General features: G+C 44.9%; 1 protein-coding gene across 9 annotated transcripts in view; it reads left to right on the top strand.

Annotated features, from left to right (window-relative positions):
* The window catches only part of FMNL2 (formin like 2), a 146,830-nt gene that overhangs the window by 72,681 nt on the left and 54,495 nt on the right, over positions 1-19,654 (top strand). For all 9 annotated transcript variants that reach the window (XM_062637797.1, XM_062637796.1, XM_062637799.1 and 6 more), the window contains exons 2-4: positions 5,650-5,733; positions 14,602-14,682; positions 18,277-18,353. In XM_062637797.1, the coding sequence (XP_062493781.1) occupies positions 5,650-5,733; positions 14,602-14,682; positions 18,277-18,353 (242 nt within the window). The remainder of the gene's footprint in view (positions 1-5,649; positions 5,734-14,601; positions 14,683-18,276; positions 18,354-19,654) is intronic.

Here is a 19,654-nt window from a genome sequence, read left to right on the forward strand (position 1 = left end):
CAGGTCTCATTGTCACCCTGGGATGGGTGGAATCACTTCCTCGGGATGAGGCTTAGTATGGATGTGTGCTGGTGCACAGCACAGTTACCAAGCCATCTGGCCCCGTGCTTCAGAGACGCTGTTGGGACTGCCAGGTTGGACAGAGCTGGGCTTTGTTTCATAGGTTAAAAATACATATATTTCCTTGATGTGCTGCTGGTTTTATTTTTAACTCTTAAGCAATTTAATATTTTGTAGGTCTGCTAGTATTTCACCCAGTTTTCCATCTGCTACTGTGATTAATTTAAGTTCTAGCTTTATAATGCCAACCCAGAGCAAACGGAATGGAAACCTTACCTATATTATTTGGCATGTAGAAGTAGACATGAATAACTTGGAATTTGTGGGGAAAAAGAGAAGTTATGTGGTTTTGGAGCCAAAATATGATTGGAAACCAGCCCTTGCAGACAGCACAATGCTGTGTAGGATCTCATTGCAATTATTCTTGGGTGCAGTGCTCCAGATTTGTGTTTGTAGGTGTTTCTGAGGAGTTGGAAACCTTACTCAGAGGCTGTAAAGTAGTGGTACGCACCAATTTCCTATTGCCTCACAGACAGCAAGGCAGAATGATGTGCCAGAGAGGCTTTTTGTTTCCCCCTCCTCAGTACTAGCAGTGGTGTGATGTAATGGAAACTTGCAGTATGGCGGGGAAGGTGGGAGTCATTTCCTAAGGCTGTGAGTCTGTGGGAGCAAGGAGTGGAGCAAAGCTGCAGAGCTCACCTTGGCACAGATGCTCAGCCAGGGCTGGTGGGTGCCAGTGTTTTGCGCTGGGCTGTGTGACCTGGGGCAATGACAGGGTGTAAGGGGCAAAAACCCAAACACAGGAAGGTGGTACCACAGCTGCTATGGGGTCCAGCACAGAGCTGTGGCATGGCCCTGGCAGCCTCTCAGTTTGTATCACAGCGAAATTTGTTGGACTTATGGCACTGACTTGAATTAAGAAGAGCTTGACCACAAATGGTTATTTTTAATCTAGGTCATGTTTAGTATAACACATGCAGGTGTGTGTGCAGGCCCATCTGGGGATGGGGATGCAGAGCAGTGGCGTACAAGGCAGTGGGGCTGCTTTAACTGCTGTTGCCACTAAAAGAAATGATCTTCTATGGCCCGCGATGGGATCCTAATGGAAGATGGGTAGCTAGTATTAAAGTACAGTTCTTCCTGAACTGGTCAAAGTCTGCGCTTCTGGCAAAGGGCCTCCATGCATCAGTGCTGGTGGTGATATGGGGGGGGGAGGTAAGGGGCAGTCTGGCTGGGGACACAGGGAAGGGAGTAGAGTGCCACTCCTTCTGGCAACAGGAAGGGTTTAGGTTGTATCAGGAGTGGAATAGTTATGCTATCGAAAGCCTTCAAAGCATGAACTCTTAATTAGGGTGACGAAGGAAAGAGAAGTCGCAGGTCATAGACCTGTAGTTAACTAAAAAATGCTGGTATGTGTGAAGCCCATAGTCATAAGAGCTGGAAGTGGCCAGGAGATGTTTGTGAGTCATTTCACTGATCCACAGAGAACAAGAAATCCAGACTGCTAATGCATCTGGTTAGTTATGACTAGAGTCAAAACTATTGCAATCGGTGAGGTTAAGCCAGCAAATTCAGTAGCCTTCTTTGCCATAGTTACTGATGCAACAGCTAAAGGTTATGCAATTAGATGTAGTATACTTTGATTTCAGAAAGCCAATTGGTACAGTGCCGTGCATAGACATAAGGAAAATATATTGTTTCCCAATTAAGTAAAAATGCCATGGTTTAGAAAGTAGTTTTCCAGCAGGGAGCAGTTGTTAACAGGAAGACATGAAGACCACCATTAGTCCAGCATTTAGAGAAGGTACGATCTACACCTGCATTATTTTATACAACAAAACAAGGTTTATTTGGTTCATTCATCAAGGCTGATGGCCTCGATGAAGGTGGATGTTGAGTGGGGTCATGTGTGCTGGGGCATCAGCCTGGAGGCTGCAGGAGAGACAGGCTAAAGGATGGGGAGCTCCAGGGGAGCAACAGATCCAATTCACCAGGTGTCTTGGATGGGGAAAAGGGCATGTGTGGTGCAGAAATAAGCCTGCGCAACAAGCAGGGAGCCTCAGGTTATAGCCTCAAATTGTGAGTGAGAATGTCTTGCAACGGTTTCCAGTAAGTGACTGCAATCTGATGGTAGTTGCTAAGAAGGCCATTCAAACTGATTTATGTATAAGACATAAAAGTTAATGTCAAACTGACTCTGCCAGCATGAAAAGCTCTGGTCCAAGTGCATTCCCTCCTAGTCCAAGTGCATTCCCTCCTTACCACATGAGTGATGAGGCCAGAGGGGATGCAGACAGCAGAAGTAGTAGTTTCCTTCCCAGTTTCCTACAGAAGACATGAAGGAAGAAGCTAGAAGGACTTCAGGGTGACTTGCCGTTGTTTGCCACAGTGGAGGGTCCTGTCTAGAGCACGGTAATGGACTTGCACACACACAGGTTTTAAAACTGCTTTAAATCTCTTATTGAGAGGTGAGTAGGTGTAAATCATCCAGTGCTTACACACGGGATTGAACCTGGTTGCACACAATGTATTCATAAATAATTTTGCTTGTCAGACCAAGGTGGGGGGTATCTGAAGTGAACTGCAGTATTTATTGAAATACATTGAATGGTTGTGTGCAGCACAATGATGCGGAGCAAAGGAGTTCACATTTCAGAATGAGATCTGGTATAATTCAGTTTGAAATGAGATCACTGGAGCCTGCTGCCTGGGTCTTGTTTTCCCTGTTTCAGGCTTTCATCCACACTGAACTTCTGCCATGACTGAATCCTGCAAAGGTTTCCAGGCAGGTTTCTGGTCTGAGTGCCAGCCTGATTGGGTAAGCTGATGAGCTATAAGAAGATCAGAGTTTGACAAGGGGTGTATTGCAGGTAAACAGTGACGCTTTTCCTACAGCTGAGATTTAGCATAGCAATGAAATACGTTGCATCCTCAGAGGTAAGGAATGGTGCTTGAAGAAGCCCCAGGAAAAATACCAAGTAGTGCATTAAATTGATAAGTAGAACTGATAAGTTACATGGTGAGAGACTGAGAGGAGAATCAAGTGCAGATATGATCACAGCCTATAAATACTGTCAACATGACAGCACAGATGAGCAAAAGGAAGAGTATTTGTTATCTAATGGAAAACAAGCTTTAGGAAGAGCAGTCATCACAGCAGCAGGCTGGTGGAGGGGATCCCCAGGAGTGGGTGACACTAATCAGCCAGGATGGATGGAGATAAGGTCTTGTGGGACAATAGCAGATACAACTGTGACATGCAGACAGGTGCATTGGAGACCCATGCTGTCCTTGCCTGCCTCGATGGTTCTGTGTGGACCAGGAGGTACAAGTGCACCAGAGGGAGGCCCTCAAGGGTCTGCAGTATTCCCGGCAAAGAAGAGGCATTTGCTGTCCCACTGAAGATTTGGAAGGACAGTGTTTGGTGCATGTGTCACTGTTCCTGCCTGTGCTCCCGTGCTTTTAGGGAGTGTGCTGGTGGGGTGCAGCAGTGGAGGAAATAACAGTGGTTACATCATGCCAGGGAGCCTGGGATTGCCCTCGGATGAGGGGGACCACTACATGCAGCCTCATGCAGGAGGAACACAGATGGCTGCAGCAGCCTCCACTCCTCTGCCTGCCAGCAGGAGTGCCACATCTGCTCCTGCGTCATGCCCAAGCCCCCCTGTTTTCAGCTCAGGCTGCACAAGTAAGCTGAGGGAGAAGGAAATCTGAAACTGGGAGGGAGCAGCCCTGGCCCATGGGTCTGCCCCCCACCAGGGCTGAGCTGGGTTGGGAGCAGACTGACAGGCTGGCCTGTGAGTTAGCAGGGCAGCTGGGATGTGTAAGCCCTGCGGGAGCTGCAGGGCAAGGTAGTCCTGCGTCATATGCGACCCCTGCAATAAGAGCAGGGAAATCCTTATCTTTGCAGTGGGGACATATAGTGCTCAGTCACCCAGAAACTGTTGGAAAGCTTTGCCATTGATGGCCAGCTGCTACCAGTGAACCTCTTGGCTTTCCTTCAAAGCCCCTCATCAGCCAAAGCTCACCTGGTAGGTGCAGTGCCTGTCAGTGTGGTCAGCACTGTGCACACTGTCCCAGCAGGACAGGGATTGCCCTTGGCTCCTGCAGTCCCTGTCTGGGGACTTAAGTGAATTTTGATTTTATGGTGTGCCATTCAGGGTAGGCAGACGGGGGGGTCAGCAGGCTGGGCTGATCATAACAGATGCTCTTGTTGGTGTCTGGGAGTGTTTCTGAAGACTTCCAGGACAGCCTGCTTTTAATAAATCTGTAAATCTTCCTATTGCACAGCTTGTGAAGATGTATGCTTTTAGAGCAGAGTGTTTCAGTACCTAACTGCCAGTGTATCGATTACTGCTTCATTACAGGCTTATTTAACAGCCTTTGGTTCTTGCCTCTTTTTATGCCTCCCACAGCCTTTTAAAAATTAAATGCAGAAGCGTAGCGCCTGCTGGTACTGGAGATGTGCACATCGCTGGCCTGCCTGCCTCTGGTGTGCTGCAGGGACTGACCGACACTTTGCTCCTGTCCCTGCAGCAGTCCAGATGGACCACCAGAGACTGTGGTCCTGAGGCTTAACAGGGGATAACTGGCCGGTCTGGGAATCCAAGCTGGAGACCAGCAAGTGCTGGAAATGAAAAGGTGCTTGGCTGGTTTTCATTCAGCCGCTTCACCTTGCTGTGCTGATAGGGAGGCGCTCCACCCCTGGTGTTTGCAAAGCTCTCAAGGCGTTCCTGGATTCTCCAGCAGCATAAGCATGACAGTTATGCTGCACATTTAGAGATACGGCTCTTAGGAAAACTGCCTTGGGAGTGAGTAGCCAGCCTGTGCTGCCCTACCCCAGACAACTGCCCATAGAGAGGTATCTCAACTGACATCAAAGGAGCCAGCAAATGATAGGCATCATTTAATTGCTGCCTCTCCCATGCCTTCTGACTCGTTACTGCAGGTTGTCATTCAGTCTCAGGATTGTTATGATTGTTATCTTTGCTTATGCGAGTAGCACAACGTCAGGATGGGCAGCGGCAGTCTTACCTCTGGGATCTGTATTATTCAGATAAGACTGCATGCAGTGACATTTAAAAACCTGAATAGCATCCCACTGTTGAAATAAAATGAAATGGCATTTCAAGATCTTGTTTGGAGAGAACTGGCCTTCTGCAGTCCCCAGCCTGCAGCTGGAGTTTATGTTTCCCTTATGAAAAACCTCAGGCCAGGGCTGGCAAAGGGAAGAGGGGATGTGTTGTGCCACAGGGACCCATCTGGGCTGGAAGGTGGCTCCTGTGCCATGGCAACAGAAGGAAGCCCCGTCCTTTCCTCTGATGGAGGTGGCTGGTCAAGAGCTCCAGTCACTCCCTTCCTCCTGTGTCCCAGCACCAAGCTTTGTCTGTTGGTGCCTTGTGATTCACTGGCGCTTTTGGGGCCAAATACGACATTTAGAGGGAATGTTTCTGAATAACCCTCTCAACAGGAATCCACATAAAACAACTAAAGCAACCGCAGCCACGTTGCCTTGGTTTGCTCATGTCTGACTCCACTGGAGCCTGAGCCCTCTGCGGTCCCTCACGTTTGCTTTCTCTTTCTCCACAGAATGCGATGAACTTGCCGCCTGACAAAGCCCGGCTTCTGCGGCAGTATGACAATGAGAAGAAGTGGGAGCTGATCTGTGACCAGGTAAGGGAGGTCTGGAGGGCTTTTGGCACATCTCATCGAGAGCACCAACTGGGTTTCATCAGTGGCATCCCTGGGCTTAGAAAAGGGACCTTAGAGAGGACAAGTATTTCAGTAGTTTCAAACACTCATTTCTTTGGCCTTATGCTCCATTATTGGAAACAACTCATAGAAGTCTTGCAATAAGAATTCATTATTTTGCAGCAGAGCAGTATCTCTTTCCCCTCTCATGATGCCATCACCCCTGTGCCTGTTTCCTCTTGAGTGATGAATGTTGAGTATTTTACCTGGCACAGACTCAGAAAGACTGACCTCTCAGAGAGGGCTTTGAGTTTAGTCTGTCTTGACCTGTGAAACATGAATGAATGAAGGGTCTCTATCCAGTGAGTATTTGGCTTTTCAGGCCGTGAGCCACAGGTGGTAGTGGCTGTTGCCTTCAGAGAGAGGTGAACGGTGATGTACTCCTCTTTGCCTTAGAGGCTGAACAACAACCTGGGATTAAGCAGCCACAGATGCTGAGGGATCTTCTGTGTATGAGCTCTGCTGTGGCATGCACACTTGGCAGCAGTATAGAACAATTAACAGGTTAGCTCTGACATGGCAAATGAGGAGAAACATTATTATTTAGAGAAAGTGAAGCATACTAAAGGTAGGAGCTGCATTTGTGAGCCAGTAGCAAAATAAGGTTCTGCCATAAACTTCAAAAGTAATCACTAATGAAAATAATTGATCCAAGACTATGAAAGTAGGATGTTTCCTTGAAATGTAAACACAGTGGTACCAGGATGAGAGTTTGGCAGAAGGTACAGTCATGCTGTGAGGTCAGGAACATTATAATGGGTTTTTGGGACATTTCCTATTTAGCTGTTCCTGTGGTGGAGCTTCTGAAAAAATCCAGCTACGTTAAAGTAAAGCTGAATAAAGAGTTACTAGCTTTTTTTTCTATGAGTTTTCTGTGTAAAGCGTTGACCTATTTAAAGTTTCAGTTTAATGAGACACTGAACAAATTGCTTCATCTACTGTGATTTGTTTCATGAATGTTTGCTTAGAGCATGCATACTCGGAGCATGTACAAGTAAGTGTGAGCTTTGTGCTGGAGTTGGCAGTGGGGCAGGCAGAAGCAGTTAGATCACAGCCTCAATGTGCAAGCTCCCACCTCAGAGCTGACCCACCCTTTGTAGCATGCAGCTGCTGCTGATTCACTCCTGAACTCTGGAGCGAGATAGGAGGGATGAGCAAATGGAAATGAAGGGAAGGAAATTTGCAATCTGGAGTAATCACATATCTTAATAGCTCTTTGCACAACACTAAGTCCACCCCCGGGCTGGGATGAGTCTGCTTGCCGTTGCTTGGAGAGGGTAGGCAGGGAAGCAGCACAGGACTGTTGTAACCAGCAGTGCGAAGCTCAACACTGCGAGCATCCCGAAAGAGTGGGAGATGACCGTGTGCCATGCTTCCAGGGTCTGGCCATCTGAGGGGAGGTGCTTGGGCAGTTAAGGGCTGTATATCTGTGATCTGTCACAGCTCCATAGCCTCTCTGGCATTCCTCATGGGTACTCACCAGCCGCTGTAAATTAGAGCATTGTGAAGCAGGTGTCTGTAAACTATGATAATACAGCATATGGGGTCTGAAATATTTATATCTGTCCACATAATTATGGTGCATAGCTAAAAGTACTTCCAGGAATAGATTTTGTACAGTGTTTTTAGTGAAGATGTAAATTTTTCTATCGGTATCACCCGTTGCACCATTTTACCCTGTTTTGCTTAATGAAGAACTGAGGATGTTAATTAATGTAACAGCTTGAGAAAATTAACTCTTACCCTTCTGGGCTGGTTTTCAACTTACATCTGAAAGGAAAACATGTCCAGAGGTTGCTTTTAAATGATATTTTCTAAACACTGTGTAAAGCAGACCCTGATCTGTGAAATATTTTGAAACTATTGGGGGAGAGAGTTCCACTCTGAAAAGGAACTGTCACTTTTGCAGAAGTGGGACTTGCAAAAGTGGGGAGCTACCAGCCTCATGGTGATGGTAATAACAACAGCAATAAGAATAATAATCTGCCGTAAGTAGGATTGTGCATGTTGTGAATCATTGTAAGGGTTGCTGGGCTGGTTGCGGAGGACTCATCCTGTGGGGTATTTTCTACTCCTTTGTCTGTAAACCTTGCAAGTCATTTAGATGTTGCTGCTGGTGTCTTGAAAGCTTGCTCTGTATGTCTCCTGCTTACCTTATGAGGAGAAGAGCAAAGCCAGTAAACCTGTTGCCCATCCTGGAGAAGGCTGAGGGTCATCTGGGGGGTGAGTGTTGGGAAGGATCCAGGTAGGCAAGAGGATACCATTTTCTGGCATGGTGAGCCACCCTTTTAGTGTAGTCTAGGCCTCTATCCAGTTGCTTGCCATGAGGCATACAGAGGGGGCACAGATGTTGAGGGAAGAGGTTGGGGACATTTTAACAAAGTTCTTCATTGCCCTCTAATGGCAAATTATGGCAGGGGCATCACCATGTCCTCAGCTTTGGAGACACTGGAGGTGTGTGTGCGGAATAATGAATTAAGAGACCAAAGATGAAAGTCATGTGGTTTACATCCAAAATATCATCACTGAGGTATTTGTAGAACTCTCTCCCTTTCCTAGTGGAACTGAGTGAAGGCAGCTGCTGGCTTCCAGGGCTTACCAGGATGGCAGTAAGTTTCTCTAGCAGCCTCTTGGGTGAGGGTCCTCTGCTGCCCCTCAGCTTTGCTTCCAGGGACTGCCTGTGTTGGGGGTAATTTTGCCTGAAGCATGGCCACTTGGTCTACTTAGTGCAGGGACAAATGGCTGTTATCATCTCATTCTGTAATAAGACATGTCATATATAATGTAGTAAGTCATCTATAAAGTTACATACTGTCCTGCTGGTGAGCTGGCTGGATTGCTGGAGCCAGGACTGAGCTACTCTCCAGGTCTGGGTGGGGTGGGGTCCAGGTGGTAGAAATCTGCACCGCATTTATGACCTGGTGTGAGAAGACACTGGTCTTCAGCCCTGCTTGTCCACCTCCTTTCACCAGCCTTCACCATCCATGTGCTTCATGCGCTCCTAGCAGTTACTGCCTGCCTGTTGGGATTTCTGTCAAGCTGGGATACCGCGTCGGATGTGCTGTGTCCTTACCTAACATGTATGAATCCTAAGAATGAAAAAGTTAGTGGGAGTAGTCATAATAATAGCAACAACATGTGTCACTAATGCAGAAAATGTCCTGAATGTTTTTGGAAGCAAAAGATCTTTGGAAAAGCCACAATTTCCTGGTTACAGAATTAATACATTTTCTGGATTTGGGTGAACAAGAGATGTGTTATTTGTAGGAGCTCATGAAAAAGGAAATGTAGAAATCCAGCAGTTCCTCTTTGATGCTGAAGTAAAGCCCCCTCCAGGCCCCCTCTTCCCCCCTCCCCCCCTTTTTTTTTTAAAATCCATAAGGAAATAAAGTGCTAATTCTTGCGATTGATGGTAAAAGAAGCACAGGGGTGGTATTGTGGTTCCTCATCCAAGCTTTTTACCTGAATACTCGTAAAAAGGAAGATCTTGAGGACCAGGTCATCTCACTGCTCTGTGGTCCAGTGCCGCTGGCTCCTTTCATGCACTTCTCTGCGCTTAGCTATTGTTCTGGCACTGCTCCTCAGCAATTTTTCAAGTAAGAGAGAGCCTTTTATCCTTGGGAAGTCAGTTAATTTGCTTTCTAGGTGGCTGACAAAGGCAGGGTTGAGTTACTGCTGGTCTGTGCCTTTCTCCTTTCAGGGCTGTAGATAGCATTGGTGCTTATATGAGTCACGTAGTGGAGATAAAATAGGTTTCATCGGGATTTATTAACTTTGTTGTGTCTGAATAGCCCAGTCCTGGGGCGACTGGGAGAGAAAGCCACCATGTCCCAGTCATGATGTCACCCACCAGCTTACGCTTTCGAACTTTGGAGACTCAGATACGGATTTTAAATTCTATATGTGTGTGGTAAAAATCCCCAGCCTCGACATTCAAACAGCGTTAAACCCCATGCCATATAAATTCTTATTTTGAGAGCAGATTTGGTCAGTGAGTGAGTGGGAATTGCTGGAAGTGGAGAGGAGGAACAGACAGGAAAAAGCAATGATTTTTAACTCCTTGTTTACAGTATCCGGGGCAAGTGAGTTGTGTGCGAACAGCAGTGCCTCATTGTTAGCCAAGAATCATGTTTGTCTCTACGGGAGGAGCTATGGGGAAGTAAATGCTCTGAAGAAGTACCAGAGGACCTTGAGAGGACCCCACACTGGCCAACCTGCACAGTCACTTGCAGCATTCACAGCAAATGAAGTACCAGACTGCAGTCATGCTGGTCCAATGAGCCCTGTGCCTTCCCACCCTGTGTGAGCTCTGGCAGAGCATCAGGTTTTTGAGAGGACGATGGCTGCAAGCAGACATTCAGAGTGTCCCAGAGGCGTCAGGGAGCTTCAGGCTGCTATCACTGCACAGCACTGAGCCCTGGTTCTTGCAGCTTGCGACGTACCAGACTCTAATATAAAACAGTCAAAGCTGGATAAATTGAGACAGTAATAATAGCTGGGGAAAGGCAGTTCTAAAGGCTAATCCCTCATGGCTTTCCAAAGCAGCAAAAACACTTTAAAGGCTGTAAATATTTCCAGGACTAGTAGATGTCTACCACAAGTGAATGTTGGTCGCTAGTTAGAGAAAAGCACTTCTGGTGTCTGGTGTTCATGGATAATGCCTTTAAAATCCCTCAGCCCAAATAATTCCACTATCCAGTAATGTTCAGCATCTTTTTTTTTAATGAAGTCACCATATGAAGAACCTTAGAATCCTAGAATGGTTTAGGTTAGAAAAAGACCTTAAGATCATCCAGTTCCAACCCACCTGCCATGGGCAGGGACACCTTCCACTAGACCAGGTTGCTCAAACCCCTGTCCATCCTGGCCTTGAACACTGCCAGGGATGGAGCATTCACAACTTGCTTGGGCAGCCTGTTCCAGTGCCTCACCACCCTTGCAGTAAAGAACTTCTTCCTTATATGTAACCTAAATCACTGAAAAGATTATTACATAAATACATAATTACAGCTAGGTTTTAAGAAAACAAACAAAACAGTATAGTATCTGCGTCGCAGTCTACTAAATGTGCTTGTTAAGTCTCTTTAAGCATTTAATTTTGAAGTCTCCTGATATTAAAACTTGCAGTTAGGAAAAGCTCCTGTTGCTTTAGCAGATGATGGCTGATTAGTTTGTAAGAGAAATAAACCCATAAGAGCAAAATAGCTTCCCTGGGGGATTAGACTAAATACAGCAGAGCTACACATCAGCATGAGAAAATCCCCAAAAAGGGGAGGAATAAATATGAGAGCTGATGTGGAGTCTTGGTAGTCTGAGACTGCAGTCAGGAGCAGGCTCCTGCTGTGCCTGCTGCTTGCTGCTCACATCGCCTACTTTTCCTCAAGAGCGGACTTTCAGATTGAGCTCCACCACATGCAAATGCAGAGAATAATATTTGGACATAGCTGTCAAGTGGCACAATGAAAATGCTTCTACTTTTGTGGGCTTGCTTTTGTAGAGAAAGACATGGCTATTCAAATGCTGTAATGTCTCTGGAGCTGATACTGAACTATTGAGCGGCAAAATGAGAAACAGTGGTGGTCTCCAAGGTCCAGATACCTCTGTGACTCTTTACTAGTCTGCAGTGGGCCAGATTCTCATTTACTGCAAAGTGCTTTTTTGTCGGTATGCCAGTGTGAAGAAGTTTTAAAATGGGTTAATGGGTGGAAATTGCTTCTAAATAACTTACATTTATGCTCACTGGAAAGCCACAGTATCCTGAGGGGGCTGTAAGTCTGACAGAGAAACTGGTCTAACAGTGTCCTGTAAAAAAATGCAAAAATTAAGCAAACAGTTGGGGTACTTTGCATATTGACATCTTCATGTTTTGACTGATTTATTTTATGTGCTTCTGGTTTTTGGTTTTAATTTTTCTGTTTCCTTTAAAGCCCCTGTCAACATCTGTGGGTGTGCCTGCTCCCATTTATTGGATGTGAGAGTTGGATGCTTGAGCGGACTGTTGTGCACCTCTTGGGATGTGGCAGATGATTTCTGCTTGTGCCAGTGGAGCTGTGTGATGGAGCCCTGGCATATCATTCCAAAACCTGCCTGTAACTCCATGCATCTGTCTTGTGTCTCTGTCCTCCTTAACACAGCAATAGCAGTTCCAGTTAGCAGCAAATCGAACTACAAGAGTGTGAAAGGGACTGGCAATGAGGAACTTTGTGTTTTCTGAACTGTTTTTTAGATAAAAAGGAAATGCCAATTCCAGGACTGTGTTTGGCCCATATATGTGAAGGTGCATGGAAAAAAAATCTGGTTGTAAAAGAGGAAAGAAATGTCTGCACTGTCTTACAGAGCTCTCGCCTGGGGCCAAGGGACCACAGACTGTCAGACTTTTTAGTTCATTTTTTCCTTCTCACCATGATGAATTACTTTTATTACAACAAGCAGCAAGATAATAACAGGAATGACTTTTGGTGTTCTGACAGTACATTCTGGTAACTGGGCAGCAGTGTCCTATTCATTATGAAATAACTTTCAGATAATGTAGTCAAAATTGCATCCTGACCTAATAAAGGGAGGTTTCAGATATCAGTTGTAAAATGCAAAATTTCAGGAGGAAATTGTTATGAGATCTTTCCTCAGGGGAAAAGGCAGAATAGTTTAAAATTCTTCAAGATACAAATAGTATCAGAACTTTCAGTAGTGCTCTTAAGAGGTTTGGACACAGCATACTCCTTGCAGAACAACTCGTGTTTCACAGCAGTTTTTGTAGGATAAATTTCAGGCTGGCTGTGCAACTGGTAAAGCAAGCAAAAATCAAGCAGCTCCCAGAATACAAAATTTGCAGACCTTGTATTTGTCATCAAAATCTTTAATTCACTTCTGAATGTGGCTGATGGTGGGTTGCAGATCAAGTGTCCCCTTGTACTGTTAGGCATTTGGAAACCTTCAGTGAGAAATGAGTCTCAAAGGCAGGTAGGAATTTTTCTTCACTGGAATAGCAGCAGGTGAGCAAAATAAGGATAGGGTATCAGGGATGCTGCTGGCATATGACAGAAAGCAGGAATGTGCGCGTGCATGATTAGATGTTTTACTTGGGTAAAGCCCACCATTGCAGGCAGCCTACCTTCCTCTGTGTCCAGAGGTTGATCAGATTCCAAGCTAAGCAGAGGCACATGGTGTTTCCTGGGCTTTCCCAGTGGGACAGGGATGGGCATCTCGCCCATAATTTCACTTGTAAGTGTGTTGATGGCCTCAGTAGCGTTTGCCAGCTTGCTTCCCACCATGTTGGAGATCCCTCAGCTTGGCCTTCATGTGACACAGATGTGGAAAGAAATCCTGGGAACTGTGGGTGGAAGGGACAAGCTCAAGTATTGATATGCTCTCCATCCTAGTGGTGCTGGCAGACGTGGTGCAGGGAGCTGATCCCAAGGCACAAGGAGCATGATGGTGCTCAGGCATTGTGTTGGCATAGGAAGCAGGATGCTGCTGGGATTGGGTGTATTCTCACAGAATTGCCTTACAAAGGCAATCCAATTTAATATCCTGGAGTTAAAATACTACTTGTTTATTACTGACATATTGCTCTTGCATTCGTTTTTCTGGAATCCAAACAATAAAATGAGACTAGACCATGCAATGTGGTTTTAGACTTGTTCCAAGTGATAAAAAAGGTGTCTGGCTTTTGTGGTCATGGCTTTCAGTCAAACATAGGTACACATCTGCTCTTCTAACCTTTGTCTTTCTTCTTGGTACTCCTGGCTAGCAGAAACCCTGTTATTTCAGATGTGTGTAATTAACATTCAGAATTGTCACTGAATATGTAAGGTATATTTTATATATCAAGAATATATATATATATCAGAATATCAAAATACATGTAAATGTATTTTGTTTGTGTGCATACAAATACATAAAGTGTATACTTACAAATATTCCCACTAGCTCCAGGGCACATCAGGGGACATAGGTTGTTATGAGGGGGAGCAGGGGTGGCCATGAGGGGCGAGAGGAGATCCTGAGCGGACAGGGGAGGTGGCCATGGGGAGTGAGGGGTGATACTGAGAGGAGAGCAGGGATGTCCATGAGGGAAGATCATGAGGGAGAGCAGGGATAGCCATGAGGGGAGACCATGAGGGGAGAACAGGGACAACCATGAGGGGTGAAGGGAGATAGCGAGGGGAGAGCAGGGATGGCCATGAAGGAAGATCATGAGAGGAGAACAGGGATGGCCATGATGGGAGAGGAGGGACAGCCATGAGGGGTGAAAGGAGATACTGAGGGGAGAGCAGGGGCAGCCATGAGGGATGATCATGAGAGGAGAGCAGGGACAGCCATGAGGGAAAACCATGAGGGGAGAGTAGGGACCGCCATGAGGGAAGATCATGAGGTGAGAGCCGGGGCAGCCATGGGCCGTGAGGGGTGGCCACGTGGGGAGATAATGAGGGGAGATGAAGGGTGGCCATGGGGGGTATAGGTGGCAGCTATATAGTATGGGGCACTGTGAAGGGGGCAAATGAGGGGTTGCTGTGACTGGAGATCATGAGGGGCAGCCATGAGGGAGATCAGTTTGCCTTTAGTGACACGGTTTAGTGGTGGGCTTGACAGTCCTGGGGTAACGTTTGGTCTTGATGATCTTAAAGGTCTTTTCCAACCAGGTTGCTGCTATGATTCTATAAGGTATGGACTTCTAAAATGATATTACAAAGCTATATTTTTAAATATATATGTGTGTGCATTCATTTATGTAGTAAGTAAATACAGATGTTTTAAAATGGCTGATGTTTATTCTTGTATCCCCTGCAGGAAAGATTTCAGGTGAAGAATCCTCCACACACATACATCCAGAAGTTGAAGGGCTATCTGGATCCAGCTGTAACCAGGAAGGTGAGGAGTGTCCTGTTTCCTTTTGCCCATCCCTCATTCTGTCCCTCATTCCCTGGCGAGGATGGTCCTGGAGTCTGGGTTCCTTCCTGCCTTTGTGTAAAAAGCCCAGTAAAAGTCTCAGAAGAATCTGAGAGATGCAACAAACTGCAGAGAGAAGCAGAGAGAAGTGGGAAAGACCCTGCAGTTTTCACAGCTCAGCAAGGAGAACAGATGTTGCAAAGAAAAGGACCATCTGACACATGAAACAACTTATTTTAATAACTTTAGCTTCAATAAATGGTCTGACAAATTATCACTGTGCTGTACTCCAAGTCTGACTTTTCATGTGAGCAGTGCTAGTGGATGAAACCTCTGTCAGATGACACTTTTATCACCCATGTGAAGGGGATGTTGAAGTTTTGGGTCCTTTTCTCTGGACATTTGCGTGACAGCAGTTAAATACAGCTGGCACAGCTCCCCTCTCACTTGCAGTCTCATCTGCAGTTTCAGGGTTGTGAAGTAAAGGTATAACCTGGGGTGTATTTACATGGCAGAGTCTCATCCATCCTTCTATGTATTGTTTTTCCAAAATAGTTGGATAATCAGTTGTGAAAGACTTGGGAACTTCACTTGGCCTTTCATAATCATAGCCATACAATGACTTCATGTGAATGTTGTACATCCCTGAATATAGTTTCTGTACCTGCTTGTATTTGTGGCTGGTTCTGATATTTCTGCACTGCTTTGATGGGCTTAGTAATAGCCTCTTGGATTCTAGGGTGACAGTAAACCTACATCCCATTTAGAGGACCATTGCTGAACCTTTGGTATTTAACCACTTTGGATATCGGCTCATATCCTGTGTTGATAGTTGTAATAGCCTTTAAAAAACAAAACCAAGAAAAGGCAGCACAAGCATAACAGATCCTGCCATTCACTGGCTGTGCCTTGTCCTCCACAATCGCTGCTTTGTGTGGCTGTACAATGAACTGAGGTTGGTGCCCTGCGGTAAAATATGTATCTTGACACAAAGCTTCCAGGCTGGGGCCAGCTCCAGCTGTGGTGGAGGTGCACCTCCATCCCTGCAACAGGCGAGGGGCAAACACTGGGCACCCTGTGCTCCAGTGTGCTGTCACTAGCTCCTGTCTTCAGGGCTGCAGTAATGTCTTCTGACAGTGCTTCTCTTGTTGCAGGCTCTGACAAGGAGTAGGAAACCATTTGGTAGGAAACCCTTAAATTTGCCTGTAGCCGAGTGTAGTTTAAAGAAAAAATAAAATAATGGTGAACAGGGGTCTTTGTGTGTTTTCTCCTGAAGGGTTTTTGAAATTCATTTAGTGTTTGGCTTTGCTCTGTGGTTACTCCATGGGCACACATTGGAGCCTTTCTTATCCTAATACCACTATAAGAGTCCCATGACAAATGACAAAACTGAAGGAGCCTAAAAATAACTCCATTGAGTTCCTCTCTTTTGTTTTGTTATTCTGTATCACCAGCAGCCTTTCCTCAGCCTGCGCTGTGAGGCGGAAAGATTTACAAATGGGCTTCTGGACGGATGCGTGATATTGTGGGGAGAGCTCATCTTACCAGGATTATTGCTGTAATTGAAGTGGTGTCAGCATTTTGGCTGATGATCCGCAGTGTGGCCAAGTGAAGGTGGCTCCAAATGCTGCTGAAAAATGTACCTTTTGGCTTGTAATTGGGGTCATAGTGGCTCTTCCTGGGAAAACAGTTGCTTTTCGTCTGAGCTGAATTTTGAAACAGGAAAATGGAAGTGTTGAAAGTATGCATCTTTAAAGGAATTGCAGTTTGGTGGCTATTGGAGTCCTGTAAAGCATGGAGCCTTTTCATTGCTCTCTGCCATGGTTGCCAAGAGCAGCCTGGCCCCCCTAGGGGAATGGCGGCCCCACATGGGGCATGTGGAAACGTGCTGCTTATTTCTGCTGTGCCCTCTCACCCCAGCCTGCTGCCTGTGTCTTGCTACATCAGTATTTTACCTTTACTTCTAGAGAGCTAAGGTTTTATATTGCTTGCAATTACATTGTGTAAACTATCTTGAGAGACAAGGTACTGTGTTTTTGTACTGAGATAATTAACCAGGGTCCAGAGAAACTCTACTGCTCTCAATGACCTGTTTCAAAGTAAAAATTAATAGCACCTTCTGTCTACTAGGACTTTACAGGGAGACCTCTTTTTTCAGTCTGCCAGTGGCTTTCTAAGGTGGGATTTAGTCTTGCCTCAAGAAAGCCAGTGGTGCTAACTAGCATGTGATAGAAGACTGGTGAAAAAGGCAGCTGATAATTTTCACATAGGTCAGCAAGGCAAGGTAAATCCTGTCCTTTCATCATATTCACCTCAGCAAATGAAGTCAAGAGAATTATTAACTGACAAGTAGTACCCTTGATTTTATTGTGTTGCACTGAGAACAAATCCTTTTTTCCCTTGTATTCAGAGCAGTCCTACTTGCACAGCCGCATTGCTTGCATCCTAAGCTTTTATAAAGTCTTTCCAAACACACCAACTCTGTGTGCGTGGTAAAGGATGACCAGGTTGGTTGTTAAGTACTGCAGTTCTAAGATACGATTGCCCATCCACTTCTGCTCTCATTTACCTTGTTCACAAATGAGAATTTACCAGAATAACTGCTCCAGGATAATTTATCCAGCTGTTTTAGTACTTTTCCATGGACAAGAAACAGAAGGAAAGAGAGAAGGGGACAGTCTTTCTCTGACTGGGAGAGGAGAATGCATTGCTGGCTCACTCTGCCTGCTTACCAAAAGCCCTACTGCAGCCCTACTGCAAGCTGGTTTTGCAGACAATGAAGATGAGCTGCTTGACCTGACTCAGGATGAGTCAGTGTGCATTTAGAGATCTTCTGCTGTGACCAGTGCCTGCTTTGAGATGTGGAGTGAAGTGGGTCTCTCACTGTCCCCCAGTGAGGTTTTCCTAGGTTGCTCTTTCTCCTCCCATATGGAGATGACAAAAAACCTTGTCTCCTTTCTACTGCAGTGTCTTACTTCTGCCATTTTATGGCCTTTCCCCAGCATCTGTTTTTGGAAATACAATTTAGTGTGCACAGATTATTACAGCATGCAGATGGCAGCACATGTGTATTTCATTATTGGCTCACACCCACAGATCTGGTAATTTTACAGAAAGGATGGCAGGTTTTATGGTGTGGGTGTAAAGTCACGAGAGCAAGATTAAAGCACCAGACTGGAAATGAAGCCCAAACACTGTAGCTCTCAATGGAGAGTTCAACAGTAAAACGGTATCTATGTACCGGTTTAGTATCTATATATATAAAATAGATAATATATATTACATATATAATATATAATAATAAGCTTGTATTATAAAGACATGTCTATCTACAGGCTTTTAATTGTTTTAATACTAGAAACTCAAAAATGTGCATGGGAACGGAAATTATTTTTTTTTTGGTGCATGTTTTTGTTGACTGCCAGACTGTTGCTGTTGCATTCTTAAGGATTTAAAGGGGTTCTCACTCTACCTTAATATTTTATTTATTCAATCTGTGCTTCATGAGGTGTTGATATTTTTAATAGCATCGCATGAATCTAAATGTTTTTTTTTTGCCTGCTTGCGCAATTACAGAAATTCAGAAGACGAGTCCAAGAGTCTACTCAGGTACTCCGAGAACTGGAAATTTCTTTAAGAACAAATCACATCGGGTAAGAATTTGTGATGACATCTGGTTTAAGAATTTTTAAATTTTTTTTTACATCTATTGATGGATGTCTTTGAGGAAATACCTCTTTGCATGTGAAGCAGTGATACCACTTGATTGATTATTAAAGCCTGAACGGCTCAGTTAAGGGATAACTGGGCATCTCAGGAGAATAATTCAACTCTAATTCTTTCATGATGAGGTTCATCCACATCTCTGTGAAGGCTGCAAAATGATTGCAGTTAACTTCTGCTCTTCCTAAGTCAGTCAGAGCAAGAGTGGGCATTATGTATCTAGAAAAATAACAGTACTGCAGCTATAAGTACATGTATGAAAAACACCCCCATGCTGTTTTATAGCTTTTACATGATGCAGTTCATGAAGCCTGACTGTGAGTAATGTTACCAGGGTTTTACTTCCACAAATAGCTTCCTCTCAAATAGCAAAACTAAAGGAATCACCAGAGACTTAGTTCCTTATCAAACATGTCGTTCCCATCTGCATTGCCACTGGTCTTACCTCTGCGTCTTGGGACCAGAAGCTGATTCAGGACTGGTTCAAACTTTACATCATGTTTTTGAGGTTTTGAAAGCTTTGGAAGGTAACAGACTTTTCCAAATTGCAGATTATTTTGCATAACTCTTAGTAGCCCAAATTTGCAGTAACAGTTTAATACCTTTAAAAAAAAAAAAAAACAGAAGGCAAAGTTACTGTTAAATGTACATCCAAGATGTCACTCTTTTGCTGGTGTGCTGTCTGTATGCTTTCAAAGACTGCTAGAGATAAGAATGTGATAAAAAATAAGCCAGGTCCCTGTGACTCATGCATTAGAAGGTGGCTGTAGTCACTGCCTCGTGGTTTGCACAGCAGTGTGTGCTGGAGGTGAGCCTAGGTTTGGAGTGAAGGTGGGTAGCAGCTGAACTCCTCACAGCACCCATGGCCTCTTCCAGCACCACGACTGTGATGGGAAAGGCACTTACCAGTTCTGGAGCTCAGTACTTGGAAGAGGAAATGCCTAGTTTCTGAGCAATGCAGAGTATGCATAGGACGGGGGTTATGGTTTTTTTTTATTTTTTTTTATTTTGTGGCATTTTTCCAATCATAGTGTTGCAAAAAAAGCTTGTTTCAGTATATTTGTAAAGTTCTCTAAAGGACTGTTTTAAAGTCTTCTAAATAATAAAGAGCATTTTTAAAAAGCCCTATTCTCCTGATTGAGAAAGCAAAAGTCTACTCAGAAGTGCTGCCTTTCCTGCAATGGTTCTGTCTCTAGTTTATATGACAAGAATTCCAGTAACTTCACATAGA

The sequence above is a fragment of the Pezoporus occidentalis genome, unplaced genomic scaffold (assembly GCF_034315485.1).
Source record: "Pezoporus occidentalis ecotype Australia unplaced genomic scaffold, CSIRO_AGI_Poc_V1 ctg54, whole genome shotgun sequence".
Taxonomy (NCBI): domain Eukaryota; kingdom Metazoa; phylum Chordata; class Aves; order Psittaciformes; family Psittacidae; genus Pezoporus; species Pezoporus occidentalis.